General features: G+C 60.4%; 2 protein-coding genes across 7 annotated transcripts in view; one reads left to right on the plus strand and one right to left on the minus strand.

Moving 5' to 3' along the window:
* The first annotated feature begins 2781 nt into the window (after positions 1 to 2781).
* Positions 2782 to 9592, plus strand: IDH2 (isocitrate dehydrogenase (NADP(+)) 2). Its single transcript, XM_004617586.3, has 11 exons — positions 2782 to 2954; positions 5360 to 5451; positions 5760 to 5925; positions 6539 to 6699; positions 6781 to 6924; positions 7613 to 7749; positions 7874 to 8025; positions 8448 to 8560; positions 8646 to 8743; positions 8835 to 8927; positions 9158 to 9592. The coding sequence occupies exons 1-11, from the start codon at positions 2840 to 2842 to the stop codon at positions 9243 to 9245; spliced, it is 1359 nt and encodes a 452-aa protein (XP_004617643.2). The 5' UTR covers positions 2782 to 2839; the 3' UTR covers positions 9246 to 9592.
* A 490-nt stretch (positions 9593 to 10082) lies between these two features.
* Positions 10083 to 21938, minus strand: part of ZNF710 (zinc finger protein 710) — a 39735-nt gene continuing 27879 nt past the window's right edge. For all 6 annotated transcript variants that reach the window (XM_055144007.1, XM_055144008.1, XM_055144010.1 and 3 more), the window contains 4 exons: positions 15543 to 17036; positions 12407 to 12598; positions 12151 to 12325; positions 10083 to 11877 (listed from right to left, as the gene is read on the minus strand). In XM_055144007.1, coding sequence (XP_054999982.1) covers positions 11711 to 11877; positions 12151 to 12325; positions 12407 to 12598; positions 15543 to 17009 — 2001 coding nt within the window. In that variant the 5' untranslated portion in view covers positions 17010 to 17036 and the 3' untranslated portion in view covers positions 10083 to 11710. The remainder of the gene's footprint in view (positions 11878 to 12150; positions 12326 to 12406; positions 12599 to 15542; positions 17037 to 21938) is intronic.

Consider the following 21938-nt stretch of genomic DNA (forward strand, 5'->3'; position numbering starts at 1 on the left):
AGCTCTGGGGACCCTTGTGCTGCTGGGGATCAAACCCGGTCATACGTGTGCAAGGCAAGTGCCTACCCACTGTATTTGCTCTCTTCAGCCCTGGGGGGTGGTTTGACCCAAGTGCAAATGATTGCCCTGTGTGGCCCTGCCCCCCTGCAGGTCTGGGAAAGGGCAGCCAGGGGTGGTAGAAGGGCAGAGGAAGGGCACGGGGCTGTGTCTGCCTGCAGGAGGCTCATCTGGTGCTCCTGGGAGTGGACCTAGCGGGAGTGAACAGTGGTGAGGGGTAGGACAGGGAAGGCCACAGGGGACCCAGATTTCCAGAATGCTGTGGGAGGGCAAGGCTGGAAGCAGCTGGAAGGACAAGGAGAGAGCAGGCGGCGCGGACATCCCTCAGAGTGGCCCATAAATAGCCACGCCGTTGGCACCTCCCGCCAGCCCACTGGGCTGCTGCCATCTGATTGCTAATAATGTGCCACATTTTCCAGTCCTGGGGCTGGGACCCATGTTGCCTCTTCCTCTACCTCTCTCTTCCGTGTCTCGGGGTCTCTGCCCTCTTGGGCACCTGTCAGGATGGGAGGACCAGGCCTCCTTCCCAGACCTGAGACTCCCCCCACATCTCCCACTACTGTTGCCATAGAGCACATACCCCCATGCCGCCCCCCTGCAAAAGACCGAGCAAGTGCCCTCCTTGCTATATTGTCGCTTCAGTCCCCAAGAGGAGTTTAATCCGAAGACTTTGTTTCAACCACTCTGAGCCACTAATATGCAAAATTCAGAGGTTCCCCAACCACCACCCCAAAATGTACAGCTGTGTCCCCCCTTTGTCAGACTGCTGGCTCCCTGGCCCAGCACATCCAGAGACTGAGGAGCCGCTAGGGAGGGCAGGCAGCAATTTCCCTATTTCTATTTTAGGAGTGCCAGCAGGGTAGCTGACGTGCCAAAAGGAAAATGAAAGAGTGCTCTATTGTCCCACTTCATAGGTATAGACACTGAGGCCCAGGAGCCATGGGATATCGGGATGGCTCATGCTGGCAGAGTCTGTGGCTTCTGTGTGCGCTCTGAGCGAGAGCACTGGGAACAGAGTGGAAAGGGTCAAGGGTCAGACCAGATCATATGCAGATCAGGCATTTGACTGTGGCCTTGGGCTTGGGTTAAGAGGCTGGGGGCTGGGGGGGTGGTTTCTCAAAGCAGCCCCCTCTAGGGCCTGGTCTCTGAGACCGCAGGGTCAAGGGAGGAGTGCTGCTTGGCTGGACCTGGAGGAGGTGGCTTTGAAGCCCGAGACTCAAGGTGACTTTCCTGGCTCAGTTCCAGCTAGCCATTTGCACTGTGAGGCAATGAAGTGGAAGTGGAGCATAGGGCAGGCAGAGTTGATGATCTTTGGAGAGTGGGTGTGGCTGGGAAGGCTGGGGGTGGGGGGTGGGGCATTATAAGCAGTATCAGAGACACCAATACCCAGCTGGTGCCTCGATTCTAAAAACAGGGTGGGGAGATTGGAGCTGTTTAGGACAGAACCAATCAGTATTTTCTTTTCAGGAGAGCCAGGGGCTTTACATCCGGCAGTGCTCAGATGCTAGTGGGAGAGGTACTGGGAAGGAATAGGTCAGTCTGTTCCCTGGCAACCCCCTGTACTACCTCTCTAGACCAGACTATCTTGTTTTTGTTTGCTTTAGTTTGGGGCCACACCCAGCTGTGCTCAGGGTTCATTCCTGGTGGAGTTCCGGGGACCAAATATGGTGGAAGGAGAGGGGTGGGAATCCAATGTGGGCTGGCTGCTAATATCCCAGGAGCCTGACCTGCTGTCTTCTCTCCAGCCCTCCTTCTGTATGAGAACACTTTTTTTTTTCTTTTTTAGCTTTTTGATTCACACCTGGCGATGCACAGGGGTTACTCCTAGCTCTGCACTCAGGAGTTATTCCTGGTGGTGCTCAGGGGACCATATGGGATGCTGGGAATCAAACCCGGGTCGGCCGCGGGCAAGACAAACGCCCTACCCGCTGTCCTATCACTCCAGCCCCGAGAACACTTTTTATTTTGCTTCACTGGTCTGTCTGTGCTGGGGGCACACCCCTGGCTCTGTGCTCAGAGATCATTTCTGGCTGGGCCTGGGATAGTGCTGGATTGCCCGCGGGCAAGACAAGCACCTTACCTCCTGTACTGTCTCTCCAGCCTTCTGTATGAGAACACTTTCGCGGGGTAACCTCTGCCCAGAATGCCAGAGTACCCATCTGGGAGGTGGTCCACATGGCTCCATGGTCCCGTCCTTCCCGGTGGGAGGAAGCACCAGCCCTAACCTGTGACTTGGAGGGCTAGGAGAAAGGCAGAGATAGGAGGGATTCAAACTGTTGCTAGAAAGTCTATACCAGCCAGAGGGCTTAGGAGGCTCTGAGCCAACGTGGGGAGGCCTCGAGTGTCAAGGTCTGAGTTTCAGGAGGGGATGCGCCAATAGGAGTTTTGCTTAGCTCTGTCCGCGGGCTCCAGTCGCTGAGTTAGCAGCACTGGGCACCCCGGGATAAATGGGCCATCCTGCCGAGAGGGGACTAATCCTCCAGCGCCCACTCCGTCCAGTGAGTGGGTCTGAGGTGGGTAGGACTCTCCGTTTTCTGTCCCCGCCCACTTAAGCGGCTGGCGGAGCCCAGAGCTCAGCCACCAGCTCCGCGGGGTCGAAGGAGACGTCCCGCCGGCTCTGGCCCCGCCCTCGCCCAACGAGGCCCAATGAGGAGCCGGATCCGTGCGCCCCGCCTCCTCCTCAGCGGGGTCCAATTAGGAACCGGATCCTAGAGGCCCCGCCCCCAGCCGGGCGGCCGCCTGCGCCCCGGGCTTCGGCCAGCGCTGGACCTCGCTGCTCGCGATGGCTGGCTACCTGCGGGCCGCGCGCTCGCTCTGCAGGGCCTCGGGCTCCGGGCCGGCCTGGGCGCCGGCGGCCCTCACGGGCCCCAGCTTTCCAGCGCCGCAGCGGCGCCACTGTGAGTGCCGCGAGGAGGGTTGGGCTTCGCGCGCCCGCTACCACGACGTGGCGGCCTTCCGGGCCGGGACGGGGGGCGCCGGGCCTGGGCTCCGGCTCCGGGCTCTGCGCTGCCCGCCCCGCGCTCCCGGGATGCGCCAGGCGCAGGGGTGGGCGCTGGAAGGAAGGACGGCGGCGACTGCGGCCCGAGCTGGTGGTGGGCTCCTGGACACCGCATTCCCGGGTCCCCGCGGGGTGCGGATCCCGGACCCCGGGACGGCCCGAATCTCTGAAAAGAGATCGGCAGCCGGGTGGGGGGCGAGGGGAGAGGGCAGAGGGCGTGGGGACCCCCCCCCCCCGACGCTACACGGAAAAGTGGAGGGTCGCTCGCCGGCCCAGCCCAGACAAAGTCCGAGGGGCGGGGGAGGGGGCGCGCGCACCCCTTCCCTCCTCCCCCCAGCCCCGGCGCGGATTCCCGCGCGCCCGCCTGCCCCTCGGCAGCTATTTTTGGAACTTTTTACTCGACAGCTGGTGAAGTGTCCTTTTCATGGTCCTCTTTTGTTCGGACGCCCAGTCCCCTCACTCCAGCCTCAGGGCCTCTTGTTGGCTGCATGTGCCCCCTTTCCCCTGACAGCGCCCCCAGCCAATGTGGAGGCCAGGCCCGGGGGCCCCCTAACCCAGGGAAGAAGATAGGAAAACTGGGCCGGCTGCAAGGGCCATGTACAATGGACCTCACGAGGCCCATGGCCCCGCTTGTTGCCATGGAAACCCCTCTTGACCTGGCTGGGAGCCCCCTGGGGTGAGCCAGGAGAGTGAGGGGGAGGGTGTGGGGCCCCAGTGGTAATCGTTAACCCAGTGTGGGAACAGCTGACCCCCGCCCTGCCAGGACAGAGGGACGTGTACTTCTGCTGGGCCTCCTGGGATTTGTCACTCAGGGGCTAGCCCTGCACCTCAAAGCTTCCAAGTGCCCCAGAGTTTTCCAAGTGGCACCATTTTCAGCAAGGCCTCATGAAAGATGCCCGCCAAGCCTCAGGTAAAATGAGAGGCAAGGAAAGCCCCACTCCCAGCTAAGGAGCAAATCAAAACCCCTGCTATGTGGTCAGACATGTTCCAGGAGCTGAATAGCAGGTCATGGTTGGGAGAAAGCAAGAAGCAGAGAGAAGCTGGAGCTCTGAACAGCAAATGAGGGCACAGGCCTTCGACCCTAAGGTGACAGCAGCCACTGACCCGCTCCTGGCAGAGGAATAAGCCTGCACACCTGACCCCAGCTCCCTGGAAGGCGTGGGTCCGGCATGGAGACCAGCCCTGACCCAGTGAGGAACCACAGAGGAAGGGAGAAAACAGGCGGGAGTTAGGAGCTTCAGCACTGATCGCAGCTGCACTCCCCCTCAAACTCCGGGGCAGGCCCTGCCCGGGAGCCCACAGACTTGTAGGCCACTCGAGAACTTGATTCTGAGTGACAGGCTTTTGCAGGGCTGTAAGGGCAGGGCATTGACCTGTCTGAATCGCAGCTCTGGCTCACACTGGCCCAGGGACTCGGTCACCATCTGGCACATGAGCGGGGGAGGCATGGACCGGGAGATGGTGTGGGCTGGTCCATGGCTGGTGTCTGTGATTGGGGGCCAGACCAGCACTGCTCAGGGATTATTTCTGGGTTTACACTCGGATCACTCCTGGTGGGGGGACCCTTATGGGGACCAGGGATTGAACCCGGGCCAGCCACATGCAAGACAAGTACCCTCCCCACTGTCCTGGGTTCTTCAGGGCAGCATGCTGGGGTGCCCATCCCCCCTCCGCTGGGCCAGGCTGTGGGCACTGAGCAGTGAGCAGGGTCCGATTCTCGGGGAATACTCTTCCCAGACTGTCAGGAGGTGACTTTCCTCTGAGAGCTGAGGTCCCCCCTTGCTGTCACTGTCCTTCCCCCCCCACCTCAGCAGGGCCTGGAGTCCAAAGTCTCTTTGGGACAGGCCCCTGGGGCTGACTCCGGGCTCTGATTCCAGGCTCTGGTTCCCGCCTCGGTGCCCAGGATCAGTGTATGGAAAGTTCTGAGTCTCGACTGCCTGGCCTTTGGGTCAGTGCGGAATCAGAGGGAAGCTAAGGTGGGGAGTGCCTGTGCCCAGGCTCTTTGTACTAGGAGCCCAGTTCCAGGTTGCCGGCAGCACACAGCCAGCAGCAGCCCAGAGTGATTGCTTGGAAGGACATGGGGTACCCTGCAGGACCTCAGGGAAAAGCAAAACCGCAGGCTGGGATGGGAACTCAGGCCGCCCCGGGCAGCCACACCCTATGTCCGGGAAAGAGCACCCCAGCTGCCTCTCCTGTGTGGGCAGTACCTACGCTTGGGCCTCCCGGCCCTCCCAGGTGGTCTGTTCCTGCAGGAGGGTGTTCCCGACCCCTCTGTAATGCCCTGCCCTGTGCGCCCTGTCCTAGATGCCAGCAAGAGGATCAAGGTGGCAAAGCCCATTGTGGAGATGGATGGGGACGAGATGACCCGAATCATCTGGCAGTTCATCAAGGAGAAGGTAAACCCTCCTGAAGGGGGTCCTGCCTCCCAAATGCTCCCCAGTGGCTCTGGGCTTGGCTTGGGGTCCTCGCACTCACTGGCACCCTGCTGATCTCCTTGGAAGTCTGATGGCGGGGGCCTGGCCCTAGTGTGCAGAGCTGTGGCAGAGCATATACATGCTGTGCTAGCGTGAGGCCCTGGCACTGCATGGCCCCAGAGCACCACTGAGTGTGGCCCCCCATCTAACAGCAAAGACAAGCCCGTGTCCCCTCCAGGGGCCTGTTCTTGCCCCCTCTGGGCTGAGGCTTTCCGTGGGTCTCTCCCCAGCTTATCCTGCCTCATGTGGACGTGGAGCTCAAGTACTTTGACCTAGGGCTACCCAATCGCGACCTCACCAATGACCAGGTCACCATTGACTCGGCCCTGGCCACCCAGAAGTACAGCGTGGCTGTCAAGTGTGCTACAATCACGCCTGACGAGGCCCGTGTGGAAGGTGCGAAGGGGGCGGGCTAGGGAAGGGGCTGTGAGGTGATGTGGGGGCCCTGCGACACATATAGTCTGGAAAGACACTTCTGCTGTGACTTGTGTCTCTTTGTATCACCTCCGCAACTGCTCTGGCTTCCCCAGGACATCTGTACCCTATATCCAGCTATCCCAGTGGACAGTGACAATGCTAGTGTGCCCATCCATGCCATTTGCCCCTGGGGCCATGGGGCATCTCAGCAGTTCCCCACCCCCACGGCTCCAGGAGACCACCCCAGATGACTCATGGGCAGTTCTGGATGGTTCCAGAATTCTCTCTGCGTGCAAAGAACAGCATCTCCCATGTCCCACACACTTCTCCTAAACTTGGGTATCGTCTGATGGACAAGGGCACCGGGGCCACACAGGGACCCTCAGTTTCTGGGGCTGGACCCTGGTACAATGCGATAAAGCCAGGTGCCCGCTGCCAACAGGGCTCACCTGGTACTTTCATCACTGTCGCCTGGGCTGGGGTGTGTCCTTACGCATCTGGGTTGGGTGTGCAGACCCCTGGCCAGTGGCTGCCTTCTCTCTTGGGGTCCATGTTCTTGGGGATGTGGGCCAATGTTCCTGCGTACTCACAGAGTTCAAGCTGAAGAAGATGTGGAAGAGCCCCAACGGCACCATCCGCAACATCCTGGGCGGCACCGTCTTCCGAGAGCCCATCATCTGCAAGAACATCCCGCGCCTGGTGCCCGGCTGGACACAGCCCATCACCATCGGCAGGCACGCGCACGGTGACCAGGTGGGCTTCCGGGGCACTCGGGGCCAGGCACCCCGGCCTGAGCTCCTCGCCTGAGCCCCCCTCTCGCCCCAACCTCCACAGTACAAGTCCACAGACTTCGTGGTAGACCGGGCCGGCACCTTCAAGATGGTCTTCACCCCCACAGACGGCAGTGCCCCCACCGAGTGGGCGGTGTACGACTTCAAGGCCGGCGGCGTGGGCATGGGCATGTACAACACAGATGAGGTGAGGAGGGTATGGACCCCTCAGGGCCGACACTTCCGGTCTAGGGCTCGGATCCTTCAGGACCGAATCTTGCGGTCTGGGGCTTGGACCTGTCAGCCCAACTCTTCCGGACTGGAGTCCAGACCCCTCAGGGCTGACACTTCCAGGATGGGGCCGGGACGCCCTCAGGCCGGCTCTTCCAGACTGAGGCCAGACCCATCAGGCTGACTCTTTGGGTCTGGAATGGGGCCTGTACCCCGCAGGGCTGACACTTCCAGTACTCTGGGGCTCCACCCCTGTGGGTCTGGCTCTTCTGGTTTGAGTCCCTCAGGGCCGACACTTATTTTTTTTGACTTTTTGGGTCACACCTGGCAGTGCTCAGGGGTTATCCTGGCTCTGGACTCAGGAATTACTGGTGGTGCATGGGTGGACCATATGGGATGCTGGGGATTGAACCTGGGCCGGCCACATGCAAGGCAAATGTTCTACCCACTGTGCCTACCCACTATGCTATCCCTCTGACCCTGGGGCTGAAACTTTTGGTCTGAGCCCCTCAGGGCTGACACTTCTGGTCTGAGGGGGCGGGGCATGGATGTGCCCCTTAAGTAGCTGGGCTAGCTGGGCCATCTGAAGGGGCCGTGCCCGGCTGGGAGCAGCACATGCCCAGGTCCCGGGAGCCATGCCAGGGACTCCCCTTTCTCTCCTGCAGTCCATCTCGGGTTTTGCTCACAGCTGCTTCCAGTACGCCCTGGGGAAGCGGTGGCCACTCTACCTGAGCACCAAGAACACCATCCTAAAGGCCTACGATGGGCGCTTCAAGGACATCTTCCAGGAGATCTTCGAGAAGTAACTCTTCTCCACTGCCCGTCCTTGGGGATGGGGGTGGGGGGTGCTGGCCCAGGCACCAGGCTCCTCAGAGCCCCAGGGAGCCGGTGGCCCTGTCCCCAGTGTAGACCCCTCTGTCCTGCAGGCATTATAAGCCGGACTTTGAGAAGAACAAGATCTGGTATGAGCACCGGCTCATCGACGACATGGTGGCCCAGGTGCTCAAGTCCACAGGGGGCTTCGTGTGGGCCTGCAAGAACTATGACGGTGATGTGCAGTCAGACATTCTGGCCCAGGGTAAACCCGCAGGTTTTCTAACTTGTGCATCTCGCGCTGGGAGGGGTGCTGGGGGTGGCGCCCTGTGCCCGGGGGAACTGTGCAGTGCTGGACCATGCAGTTTTCATACACCACAGAGCTTTAGGGCAGCTGCAGAGCAAAATGATTGCGGGGAGCGGGTGTCTTGTCTGTGTGAAAGAGCACCCCTCCCTGGCCTGGGACCCTTCTGGGGTCACTGGAGGTGAGCACTTGTGTGTCAGTAGGCGAGCTGCTCTTGCTGTGTGCTGTGCCCAGGAGGCCCAAGTCACTATCGCCCGATTTCGATGTGCATTAGGGTTGGACAGACTGAAAGGCAGCTGCCCAGCGCTGGGGACCCAAGGCTCTGTCCTGGGGGCGGGTGGCCAAGGAGGGGGCAGCCCCAAGAGCGTGACCTCCTCTTTAAGGCTTTGGCTCTCTTGGCCTGATGACATCCGTGCTGGTGTGCCCGGATGGAAAGACCATCGAGGCCGAGGCTGCCCATGGTACGGTGACCCGTCACTACCGTGAGCACCAGAAGGTGAGCCTGGGCATGTGTGATGCCCTGGGAGTGCTGGGTGGGCGGCAGGCGCTGCTTTGGCCTTTGACACATGCTCCTGCCCCAGGGCCGGCCCACCAGCACCAACCCCATTGCCAGCATCTTTGCGTGGACGCGTGGCCTAGAGCACCGGGGAAAGCTGGATGGGAACCAGGAGCTGGTGAGGTGAGAGCAGGGCGCAGCCTACGTAGGGACACCGCCTCCTTTGGGGGCAGGGTGGCCCTGCACAGCCCAGCACCCTTCCCACGCCTTGCAGGTTTGCCCAGACCCTGGAGAAGGTATGTGTGGACACCGTGGAGAGCGGAGCGATGACCAAGGACCTGGCGGGCTGCATCCATGGCCTCAGCAAGTGCGTGGCCTGGGGGAGGGTGGGAAACAGCAGAACACCCCTGCAGACCCCTGGAGTCAGCTTGGTGCTTGGGGCCTGTCCCAGGGCACCATCTGCCTCCCCTGCACCCATCACCCCGTGACTCTGGGGGGTGGGGGTTGGCCTGCGCCCCCGTATCCGGCTCCTGGGAAAGCTAAGCGTGAGCCCCCGGTTCAAGCCACTGCCCTTACCTGGCCACATTCCCTTGGCAGTGTGAAGCTCAACGAGCACTTCCTCAACACCTCTGACTTCCTGGACACCATCCAGCGCAACCTGAACACAGCCCTGGGACATCAGTAGCGGGGGCAGCACAGGGAAGTGCCACCAGCCTTTCCAGGGCATGGAGTGCCTGGTGGCCGGAGGCCTATTGCAGTGTGCCCTGACTTCCGGTCACCCCGGGAGACCATGAAGTGCCTATTTGTCTACTAAACCTTGTGCCGCATCTGTCACATCTGTCCCCATGGGACGTGGCAGCCTTGGCCAGGTCAGGTGGGACTCACGGGAGGGGCTGCCCCCTTGGGGGTATTTTTCTCTGTAGGTAGGGGTGGGTTTCTACTGACACATCCCATCCTCCCCTCTTACCGTTAACCTTGTAAACATACTTTTCTTAAAAAAATAAATAAATCACGTCCCTTTGCTGGTACTGACACAAGCCCCACCTGCTGGGGTGTGAATGGGTGAATGGGCCCCTCCTGGTCAAGGCCCCTGGCAAAATCATTCTTGGGCAAAAGCTGGAAAGTGGCCATAAAGTGAACTGTACCCCATTTAAAAGGCAACTATGCTTTTTATTTGATGTGTTTTTGAGGAGGTGGGGGACAGGGGTGGGACAGGGGTGACTTGGCGACCCTTGGCGGTGTACAGGTGCTGTTGGGATCCTGTGTCTCCTGGTTACTCCAAGGCCATTTCCCCAAGCCTAGGGGAAGCACTTGGGGCCAAGCACTCTGGGATGGGCTCCAGGTGGTCTGCAGCAGCCCCTTGGGGAGACCTTACAGGGCGGGTATGGGGGGGAAGCAGCAGCTCTTCTGGGCAGGTTTGGGGGGGGAGGGGCAGCCCATCCTCGAGTTCTGGTTTGGCTTCCTGAACTTAGAGGGGTGTGGGTCAGGTGGTGCCCCACATCATGGAAGGAAGAGCTGGCAGTCACCTCACTAAAGAATATTCATTTATTTATTATTGCTAAGTAAACCTCTCTTTTCAACAGGAACATAAAAACACAGTAGGGCTTCGCACGAGTGGACGCTCTAGGGCAGTTGCCTTGTGGACACGTCAGAATAAGTTAGAGTGGAATCCTTCCAGGAGCTTCCGGGTCACCGAGAGGCCGCGCCTCCTCTGAAGGTTGGGGCGGGGGCGGACAGGGGGCCTTGCTGAGACCACCCCAGCTTGAGCTGGGGGCTGTGCTGCTTCCCTCCCGCTCTGCCCAGGGCTGCTGCCGGCAGGGCGGAGGCGGCCTGGGAGGCGCGGGGTTCTTTTTGGTACCAGGGGAGAAAGACATAGTGGGAAGAGGTAGTTGGTGGGGCGGGTGCTTCTGCTCAGCAGGAGAAAATGTCTTCTACAGTGACGTGTCACTGCCACCTGAGGGTTGTCCTGGCGGGCACGGGGCCAGGGCCGTGGGGTTGGGCCACTTGAGAGTCTCTGGGAGCCCCCGCCGGTGCTGTGGGCTGTCAGGGCTGTCACCCTCATCCCGATTCAGCCACCCATGGGCCCGGCTTGGTCCTAGTCGGAGGATGGGGGCAGCCCCATTCCAGATTGGTCCCAGCCCTTCTCCCCTTTCTTGGCCCCAGGCGCCCCGCGTTCCTGAACATGCCACTCATGCCCGGGGCCTGCATCTCAGGGTCCAGGACAGAGGTCCTGGGTGTGGGGAGGGAGGGTGGTGCCCTGCCAGCAGGGAGGGCCTTGGGGGTCTGCTGTCCCTCCAGGTCCGCGTGCTTGTCCCCGGGGCCCGCTTGGTCTATGGGGTGCTCGGGGTACAGCCCAGCAGCACAGTCCCCTGGGCGAGGAAGAGCCCCTCCATCTGGAAACACCTAAGGCAGGTGATACAAAGTCAAAAGAAAGAAAAACGGGAGTCACCTTCTGGGTCCTCTGCTCCTCAGCAAGATTGTGTTTCATTCTAGCATGAATGGCGGGGGCTGGCTGTCCCTGAATAACCTCTCCCACACCAGAGGAGCCCCTGCTGGTGCCCAGGGACCCCTGTGTCCTTGCTAGCCCGCACCCCTATAGGCCCTGTTCCAGCTTGGTTCACGTGTGTGAGGGGAATCCTAGTGTGGTGCCCCCCACCCCCCGCCCTGGGCAAGATGGGACTGGCTGACACGTGTGGAAACCTACTTCGCAGACACCTGCCCCCCCAAAACAGGACTCTAGGACCGGGCTTTCTGGGGTGGGCTGGAGAGGCTGTGAGTGGAGGGCCGGGGGTGGGAGGCATGCACGCCTGGCTCGCGGAGGGCGCGGCAGGCACCAGGAGGTAGAAGGCAGGGGCCCTGCCTGGCCTTGGGGGACGAGTGGGTGGGCTGCGCTAACCCCGGGTCATCCCTGGAGGCGGGAGCAGGGCGGAGCAGGCGAACAAGGCATGGCTCAGCTCATTCCCTCCAGTGCAGGGCCCTGAGGAGCCTCCCGGGGCCGCCACCAGCACTTCTCCCTCCAAGCCGCCCTTCCCCGTCCTTCCGTCTGTCCTTCTGTCCAGGCCAGCCAGGAGTCCGGTGGGCATTTGGTCTCAGGGCCCCCCAGGTGCAAACGCTTGGTGGAGGAGCCCGCCCCCCTAGTGGCCAGCACGGCTATAGCACGTTGTAAAAGGCCATTTCCTTCATGGCCTGCTGGCTCAGCGCGCTGGCCTCGCCGCTGCCGTCCACCCCAGTGTAGGCATAGGCGTTCTCGAAGTCCTCCATCTCCTGTGGGCCGTCCAGCTCAGAGGGGTCAGTGCCTGCCAGCTCCATCATGGGGTCTGCAAGAGAGGTCCCGGTTCCCGTGAGACAGCACAGGTGGGCCCCGTGTCCAGCACACAGGGCCAGCGCTCAGCCCACTGTGCCTCTTCGGAAGAGCGGACTGCCCACTCCTCGGGGCTGCGTCGCCATGCTGCCCCCACTGGGCCCCCCGCACCAGCACTCTCCTCTGACGCTAGCTCCCAGGGGGATCAGCCCCGGGCCCCTGCACATCCCTCCCGAGCTCACTCAGCCTGGGTGCACCGCAGGGCCCGCAGGACAGGCCTGCAACCCACCTTGGCTGTCCAGGCCGATGTCCATGACGCCGTGCTTGACCTTCATGTGTCGGCTCAGGTTACCCTTGAGGTTGAACTTGCTGGAGCAGTAGGGGCACTTGAAGGGCTTGCTGCCCGCGTGCAGGTGCATGTGGCCCAGTAGGTTGTACATGCGGTTGAACGACTTGCCACACACCTGCGGGGGGTAGTGCGGAGTCAGCTGGCAGGGCCCCCACGCCCCCTCCCCTCCCCTCCCGCCCCAGGCCCAGGGCAGTACCTTGCATTTGAATGGCTTCACAGGCGAGTGGACGATCATGTGCGTCTTGAGGGTCTGCTTCTGCACGAAGGTCTTGAAGCAGATGTGGCACTGGTAGGGCCGCACGCTGGTGTGGATCAGCATGTGGCGTTTCATGTTGGCCTGCAGCGTGAACTCCCGGCCGCACACCTCACACTTGAACTCCTTCACACCCTGGGGGGCACAAGGGGTCAGGATTCCACCAGGGACTATATATTTGTGTGTGTGTGCTTCCTAGGTCACACCAAGCGGGTACCACTGAAGAACCTGCTGACAGGACACCTGCTCCAGGCTGTCTTCAGGAACAGCAGAGACTGGCTGGGTCTCACCCTCCACCCACACACCTGCCCTCTGCCCATCAGACAGCAAACCTGTGGGTCTCCCACACAGGGCACAGAACCAACGTTGCTCACTCAACACACTCATTCACCACACTCACTCTCACACACTCATTCACGTATACATACATTCATTCATACATTCATTCACTAACATTCATACACACACTCATTCACTAATAAGCTCATACACTCATTCACACATTCACTGATACACTCACACATTCATTCACTAACAATTATTCACTCATTTACTCACACATTCACATACTCATTCACTCACACTCATTCACTCATTCATTTCCTCTCAACAGCCATTTTCTAGGAACCAGCTCCCATCACGTACCACGGTCTAGAAGTGACCCCTAAGCAGGGCACATGGGCCCCTATGTTGTGTGTGGGGTGAGCAGGGACAAAGGCCAGAGCTGATCTCTGCTGAGAGTGCCTGAGTAGGGCGGGGAGCTCCCTTGTTCCCATCTGGACTCACAGGACAGGCAGGCTCCGTGGGTGACCACCAGAGGGCGCCAGCCTTTGGGAACGTGTGTTCGTGTGTATATACACACACACACATGCGCGCACGCACACACAGCACACACTCTCTCAGGCTGTCAGAAGGATGTTTCCAATTTGATTCGCCTTTGATTTCTGCTTGCAGCTTTTCCTCGCAGCATTATTTATCTCCTAGCAGCCTGCTGCCGTGTGGGGAGTCTGAAGGCCCAGGGGAGGGAAGGAGAACGGAGTGCGCAGAGAGTGTCTCCGCCCTCCTGCCCTACCCACACGCACAGACGTTAGCAATCCATCATCTGGTTTGGCTGCCAAGCTGCCGGCTTCAGCACCTGACAGAAGCTCACCCTGGGGCAGCTGCCCCCTCAGCTGGGGACTCTTGCAGGGGTGTGACCCCTGCAACCCTACCCCAGGGCTGGCTGTCCCCCGGCCCCCCCCCCCCCCCCCGCAGCCAGCTGGAGACTTCCTCTACTTGGTGCCTTCAGTCCTACTGGGATTCCCCAAACGTTTCATTAAATAGATTTTTTTTTTAAATGAGAGAAAAAGGGGCTGGGGCAATAGCACAGCGGGTAGGGTGTTTGCCTTGCACACGGCCAATCCGGGTTCGATTTCCAGCATCCCATATGGTCCCCTGAGCACCGTCAAGAGTAATTCCTGAGTGCAGAGCCAGGAGTAACCCCTGTGCATCACCGGGTGTGACCTCCCCCAAAAAAAAGCAAAAAAAAAAAAAAAAGGAAAAAGCAATCCCTTTTCAGTGACAGCAGGGCCTTGAACAACAACAAAGCTCTCTGGGCGGTGTGGAACACTAGGAAGTGGATTATCTGTAAACAGACACCAGCTAAGGGTCTCAATAAACTCAGTGAAACCCTCTAGCTCTCTCTCTGACCATTTTCTTTTTCTTTCTTTTTTGTGGCGGGGGTCACACCCAGCAATGCTCGGGAGTTACTCCTGGCTCTGTACTCAGGAATTACTCCTGGCGATGCACAGATGGACCTTATGGGATACTGGGGATAGAACCTGGGTCAGTCGCATTCAAGGCAAATGTCCTACCCAATATGCTACCACTCAGGCCCCCCATTTTCTTTCCTTCCGGGTCCTACCAGGCAGTTTCAGGGGCTCTTTGCCCAGGGGTCGCTCTCAGCAACGCTCTTAGGGATCAAACCTGGGCTCCCCGCTTGCAAGGCCTGTGCTCCCGACCTTTCAGCGATCTCCCCAGCAGCCCTGACCATTTTCATCGTCTTCATGTTAATCACTGTCCTCTAGCTTCCACGTCTTGTTTCTGGCAGAACTGGGGATCAAACCCAAGGCCCTCTCCAGGCCAGGCAGATGCTCTGAGCTGAGCTGCCCCAAGGTTTGTATACTCGCTTTCACTGTTCTGTTAGAATAAAGGTACAGCCATTAGAATCCTCTGTGGGGGGCTAGAGAGATAGCACAGCGGGTAGGGCGTTTGCCTTGCACATGGCCGACCCGGGTTCAAATCCCAGCATCCCATATGGTCCCCTGAGCACGGCCAGGGGTAATTCCTGAGTGCAGAGCCAGGAGTAACCCCTGTGCATTGCCGGGTGTGACCCAAAAATCGCAAAAGAAAAAAAAAAAAGAATCCTCTGCGGGCTGAGCAGGCCCTGGTTTCCAGCTCCACAGGACAGAGCAGTCCCCAAGAGGCACGGGCAGGGGGCGGCCCAAGGAGACCAAACAGACCAGAGAAACAGCCCAGCGGGCCAGATGCCTTGCTCACAGCTGACCTCACTTCAATCCCTGGCACCACAAAATGTCCCCCTAAACCCTGCCAAGGGTGATCCCTGAGCCCAGAGCCAGGAGTAAGCCTTGAACACCACTAGGTGTGGCCCCCAAACCAAACAATAAAAAAGAAAAAGGAAGGACTGGAGCACTAGTAGAGCGGGTAGGGTGTCTGCCTAGCACATGGCTGACATGGGTTCCATCTCCGGCATCCCATCTGATCCCCCGAGCATCGCCAGGAGTAATTCCTAAGTGCAGAGCCAGGAGTAACCCCTGAGCATTGCTGGGTGTGACCCTAAACACGCCGAGAAAAAAAGAAAAAAGAAGGGCAGTAACATAGTATGGCGGCTCTTGCTTCGCATGCCACCCAGATTTGACCCCCGTCACCCGATAGGGTCCCCTGAGACAGCCAGGACTGCCCTAAGCACAGAGCCAGGAGTCAGCCCACTGGGTGTGTCCCAGACACCAGAAAGACAAAAACCAACAAAAGAAGGGGGCCTCATGTGCACGCCACCCCTCACGGCCCTGGGGTCCCTCACCTTGTGCGTGAGCGAGTGCTGCTTGAGGTGGTGGATCTGGCTGAACTCCATGCCGCACTCAGTGCACACGAAGGGCCTCACGTTCTGGTGCTTGAGCATGTGGTTCTGCAGCTGGCTGCGGTAGTGGAAGGACTTGTCGCACTCCAGGCACTGGTAGAGCGTGGGGCCCTGGTGGGACGCCAGGTGGCGCTTGAGCTGCGTCAGGGTGGAGAAGTCCAGGCCGCACTCAACGCAGACGTGGCAGCGGCCGCTCTCATGCTTCACCTCGTGCGCCTTAAGCTCGCTGGGGTAGGCGAAGCCGCGGCCGCAGAAGTGGCAGCTGTAGGGTTTGACCTCGGAGTGCAGCAGCATATGGCGCTTCAGGTGGCTGGTCTGCGTGAAGGCCTTCTGGCACACCTGGCACTTATGTGGCCGCGTGCCCTGGTGCGTGAGCAGGTGTGTCTGCAGGTGGCTGGGCTGCTTGAAGAGCTTGCTGCAGTGCGGGCACGAGTGTGGCTTGATACCGTTGTGGCCCAGGATGTGGGTGACCAGGTTGTACTTGGATGTGTATGACTTTTCGCACATGCGGCACTGCCAGCGCTTCTGCCGCTCGCCCGCCTCCACCAGGTACGAGTCGTCGATCTGCACGTTGATGTCCAGCCGGTCCAGCTGCGCCTTCTTGTGGCGCTCCACGGTCGAGCCGGCCGCATCTGCCTCCAGCTCACCGGCCTCCTGCCAGACAAAGCCCTGCTCTGGCTTTGCAGGCTCAGGGGACTCCAGCGGGGGTGCCTCGGGGTCGCTCAGGGGGGCCAGGGGTGGTGGCTCGAAGCCGCACTCGGCCGTCAGGGCATCGGGGCCGGGCAGTGTCAGGTTGGGCTCGGGGAAAGCATCCCGGGCCTGGTCGGGGAAGTGGGGGTCGTAGGAGGCCACATCCAGCTCAGGCCTGGGGGTGCGGGGCAGGTGCCGCATCAGCGGCCGTGGCTTGCGGCTGAAGGCGCTGAGATCGATCATCTTGACGGCGCTGCTCTGCACCAGCGGCTCACAGCCCCCTGTGGCCACCTGGCCTGGGGCCTCGGCAGGGCCAGTGACCTTGTCGTCCCCGGGGACCGACACTTCATACACCTCCTGCTCCTCTTCCTCCTCCACCTTCTCAAACTTGACCTTGGGCACCAGCCGCACGGGCGGCCTCGTCTTCCTCCGCGTGTGCTTCTCGAAGGCCGTCTCCACCTCCAGCACCTCCTCCTCGGCTGGCTCCTCCAGGGCCCGCCCGTTGCAGGACAGCTGGTAGATGTCGGCAGGGGCTGGGGGGCCCGGCTCCCCCATGGCGTCCCCGGACAGCTCCGGTCCAAGGTCCGGGTAGAAGGCGTCGGCGCTTATGGTGGCTCCGAAGAGCTCATTTTCCGAGACCAGGCCCAGCACGGCAGCCTGGGCCAAGGACAGAACCACCACCGCGTCCGTCTGTGTCCCTGAGTCCATAAAACCCTCCATCCCGCGGCGGCCGCTAGGAGCGCATCGCTGTGGAAGGAGAGGCCGTTAGCACCAGCAGCCCAGCCTGCCGCCCCGCTCCCACCACACCCACAACCCCGGGCGCAAAGGCCGCCACCGACTCCCCTCTTCCCGCGCTGGCTAAAACCCCAAGGCCCAGTCAGGAGTCCGGCCTCCGCACACAGGGGACACCGAGGATTCTAGGGAGCTTACAGCGGGTGGTGCGGGCTGGTGAGAACCTGCTCAGCCTCCCCCCACCCCCCTCACCCCCTGCCAGGCCCTGGCAGCTGTGTGTCCCGCAGGAAGGTACTCAAAGTCACTTCTCTGGATCCTCCTCAAATACGAGACTGAAAATACCTGTGCCCAGAGGGTGTGCGGGCCCCAGCGCAGAGTCCTACCACGTGCCCGCCTGGTTCAGCCTTCCGGAAGCGCGAAGGGAAGGCCGGAACCCACTCACACAGGCCTTCCTCAAGACCCATGATGATGCCTCAGGCCCTGCCCTCAGCCTTTGCTGCGGTGGAGGCTCTCGGGGGCGCCTGGCCACACCGCCCCTCCCCGCTGTCTGGGCTGGTGTGATCTGAGCTCAGCGGTTTTCCCAACTTCCCCAAAGAGAGGGGCCGGCAGAGAACTGGCCATAGCGCATCGGCTGCTGACATGGGGGTGCCACGAAGGCTGGGGTGGCCTTGCCTGTCAGGGCTACCTAAGGGAAAGGGCAAAGAAGCTGATCACAGTGAGGGGAGTGAGAAGGCCCCTCCTGACGCTCACACCAGCCCGCATTCCCCACAGGGCTGCCTCTGTCACGGATGCTCTCCCCGCCAGCTTCTCCCAGGCTGTGGCCCTTCCAGCTCCAGGCCTGGCACAGGGTGAGCCACCGTTGGTCAGGTGCCTGTCACCTGTATGCAAGGCAGCCTACTCCCCTACTCCCTGGGCTCCTGCCACAGGCTGGGAACAAAAGCACCAGCATGCTGCGGTGGGGACAGAGTGGAGGAAAGAGGTAGGTGGTCCTGGGCTGAGGGACCCTGGGTCCCTAAAGGGGAGAGAAAGGCAAAGGGAAAGGCAGAGGACCAGAGGAAACGGAATGGCTGTCTGGTGGGAGTTTAAAGATTTGTGGGGAGATGGGAGGTGACAACCAAAGGAGAGAGAGAGAGAGACACACACACACACACACACACACACACACAAACACACAGAAAGACACAGACAGACAGAGGCAGAGGGAGGGGGGGAAAGAGAGGGAGATGGAGGGAGAGGAGAGGGACAGAGAGAGGCAGTGAGGGAGAAGAGAGAACTGCAGAGATGGGTGGGGAGGGCACAGAGATGGCCCCCCGACCCGCCCATCAATATCACTGCTGCCCAGACCCCCAGACTCTCGCTCCAGATGCTGACCTGGCTGGGGGCGGGGTTGGGCCCTAAGCTCCTTCCTGGTTGGCCAATCAATCACCCTGAGTCCCACCATCCAAGGGAGGTCAGGGTCTGTGTCTCTGTCCATGTCTACCACACCGTGGCTGGTGGCCGCTGGGAAGACAGGTGTGCCCCTGGGTCCTGCACCCCAGACTCACATCTAACACTGGGGAGGAAGCTATGGAGACAAGAGGGAGCTGCACCATTTCCGAGTGTGCCAAGAGGGTGTGTGGTCTGAGTGCCAGAGTATGCCCTGAGTGTCTGCGTGTCAGTGCCCCAAGTGCCCGAGCGTGCCCGAGCGTCAGTGCCGAGCGCCTGAGTGTGTGCCTGTGTGGAATGGGTGTGGAAGGGGCCTCCAGGGGCGCTGGGGGTTGGGGGGACGACACGGGAAGCCCCGAATATGACAAGGCTGCAAATGCTCCAGGGTCTCAGTTCGAGGCGAAGCCACCTGCTTCCTCTGGAGCCATAAACGAACCCTCCGTTCACCTCCCAGGAAGGCAAGAGGAAGCGGAAGTGAAACCCAGAGTTCTGTGCAAGCCTGGGGCTCTTGCCACATCTCACTTCTGCAGGGTGCCGGGGCAGGGAAGTGTCCGCTGAGGACGGGACTTCTCTCTGCTCTGCTTCCCCTTTCTCAGGGCTTCCACCCAGCGGGGACACCAAGGGCTGAGCCTCAGGGAGGGGCTGGACCAGTGCGGGTGCACGAAGCCTGAGCAGAGACAGGCCCTTCCCAGAAGCCGCTGGACCTAGAGGGAGGGTTCCTTGCTCTCAGGTGCTACAGATATGCAGAGCCCAGCTCTGAGAGGCCCCGAAGGCAGCCCAACACTCAGGGGGTGGTATGGGGCCAACATTTATCTGCACGGGGGCAGGAGTGCTCCTTTGGCCTGACAGGCATGTCCCCCCCACAGAGAAGCCTCAAAGAAAACAGAGTGAAGGAGAGAGGGAGGGAGGGAGGAGGGGAGGGAAGGGAAGGAAGGGAAGGAAGGAAGGGAAGGGAAGGGAAGGGAAGGGAAGGGAAGGGAAGGGAGGAACGGAGGGAGGGAGGGAGGGAGGGACGGAGGGAGGGAGGGAGGGAGGGAGGGAGGGAGGGAGGGAGGAAGGAAGGAAGGAAGGAAGGAAGGAAGGAAGGAAGGAAGGAAGGAAGGAAGGAAGGAAGGGAGGGAGGGAGGAAGTCCTGCTCCAGACTGGCACGTGCCACCGCCAGCATGCCCTGCACACTCAGATCTGACAGCCCCCGCAATCGCCAGTGCCAATTCCGGCTGCTTCCTAATTGTCTGGGTTTCTGGGTCAGGCCCTCCCGAGGCCTGGCGGTCCCCTTCAGAGGACAGGCTGCAGGAGGACACCAGGGAAGGAAGAGGGTGAAGGAAGGCAATGGGCTCCCGGGGAGCCTGATGAATGCAAGAGGGAGCAGATAAGCAGAGGGATGAATGCGTGAGTGATTCAATGAATAAACAAGTGAAGGAGTGAATTAGTGAGCAGTCATGAGGATGAGTGAATGAACAAGTAAAGGAGTAAATGAGTCTGCATGGTGAGTATCTGAGTGAACGAGTGAGTGGGACCCAAGAGAAAGTCTCTCCTCTGAGCTCTCCAAATGCCCCTCCCCCCACGGGACTCTAACTGTCGAACCCCCTGGACAATCCTGCCTTGAACTTGAGGTGGCCAGCAGGAAGTCTACTGATATCTCCAGGGTTCTGCCCACCAATGCTCAGCCAGTCCCTCGTGACCCCCCCTCAGAGCTCATAGTCACTGCCATTGCTCTTGCCATCAAATCCAACTTTCCTTCCCCACAGGTCCCAGAATGCACTTAAGTGGTTCCTAGCTATGCAGGAAGAGTGTAAGGCTTGTTCCTTTGCAGCTCACCAGGCAGTGGCTGGGGCTTTTGATTGTCTCTAAGAGGCCCTTCCTGCATTCGGCCTGGCCATCTGGTCCCTGGAATGTTTGTCCTCGTCCCTCCTTCCTCCATCTGCTGGCACCGGAGGCATCACTTCCTGGGGAAGTCTTCCCTGAGCATCCCCCTGCCCCGGGTCTAAAGGGATCTAAGGTCTCTCGGAAGGTGGATGGAGGAGCCCAGAATTCGAGGGTTGGGGGAGAGGTGCAAACACAGGACAAGAGGCGTCAGACTTCTAGAGCGCTCCAGAAGCAGGAAAGCACACACTGTCCAAACCAGAGAGCTACGTGGGGCCACCGGGCAATGCATCCACCTCGCCATGGGGCAAAGATGCGGGCTGCCCCTGCATGAGCCCGGGGCACAGCTCAGGCTGGACACACCCCTTGCAGGCAGCCCTGCTCCATTTGACAGGTGCAGAGACTGAGGCAATGGGGGCTCCTGCGCACCCCCAGTCAGGCTGGGCATTCTCCATCCTTCATCTCCCGGAAACCACATCCTCTCCAGGCCGCATTTCCTCCCCTCCCCAGCCCCTGGCCCTCACTCCTGCTCCCTTCCACTCTTTTATCCCAGTGTCCTGTCATCTCCCGAAGACCCATGTTTATCTCTTGCTTAAAAAAGACAAGAGGGAGGGAGGCCCAGGCCCGTCACCAGCCCCCTAGCTGCTTTCTCTCAGGGTCCCTCCCACAAACCCCACCTGCCTGCTCCCCAGGGAAGTGTGCACAGACAGGGGTGCGGGGAGGCCAGCGCAGGGACCTGGCATGCGAGAGAAGACAGCCGGGTGCAGCCCTGGTAGAATTCTTAGTTCAGGAAAGCCCCCACGGAGGACCCCTGCTCGTTACTCAGTACCACCCCACTCTGAACAACATGGCAAGACTCCCCATTCATGCCAAGTCGCTCTGAACCCAAGATCACCAGGAGAAGGGGACACTAACTGGGTAGCAGCCCCCAGTTTAAGGGAGATGCGTCCTGGGCCCCTCCCAGCCTCCTTTCGGCCCCACAGTGCTTTTAGCCCCCTCAATTCCACTCCACGGAGGAGCAAGTTGCCCACATTCTGGGAAGGGCGATCACCCAGCCCCCTTCTGCATCTGTTTCATCTGCAGTGACGAGAAATGACAGCGAAACAAAGAAGATTTACCGCCAAGAAGCCAGCAAGCCCATCATGGCCATGGCTGGGGCTGGAGCCACGCAGAGAGAAGAGTTGGTAGAGGACAGTCTGGGGGCCCGAGGGCTGCGAGTGCCTGGGGGAACCAGGACAGCAGGCTGGGCAGGGTCATCCCAGGTGCCCCTTGAGGTGAGGTGCCAAAGATGCAAGCGCTTTGCTTCTTAAGAATCTGTCCAACACCCAGGAACCCTGGGGGCAGAGCTCCCGCAGAAGAAGGCAGGGAGAAGCACCCGCATAGCCTGACAGCCCTATGAAGGCTGCTCAGGATCCCCGCCTGGAGGATCAGTCTAGAAAAGCACACCAGGGTCCTGAACATGAAAACACGTCCCAGGGGAGGAAAGAAAGAGAGACAGAAGACAGAGGGTCGGCCTCGATGCTCATCCTCTCGGGTCAGGCGCTACGGGACAGGCCATGCTGGATGAGGCACCGGAAGGCCGGTCAGGCAGAGCCACCAGTGATCTTCCTGCTTCCTCGAATCACCCAG

This window comes from Sorex araneus, chromosome 6, assembly GCF_027595985.1.
Source record: "Sorex araneus isolate mSorAra2 chromosome 6, mSorAra2.pri, whole genome shotgun sequence".
NCBI lineage: Eukaryota > Metazoa > Chordata > Mammalia > Eulipotyphla > Soricidae > Sorex > Sorex araneus.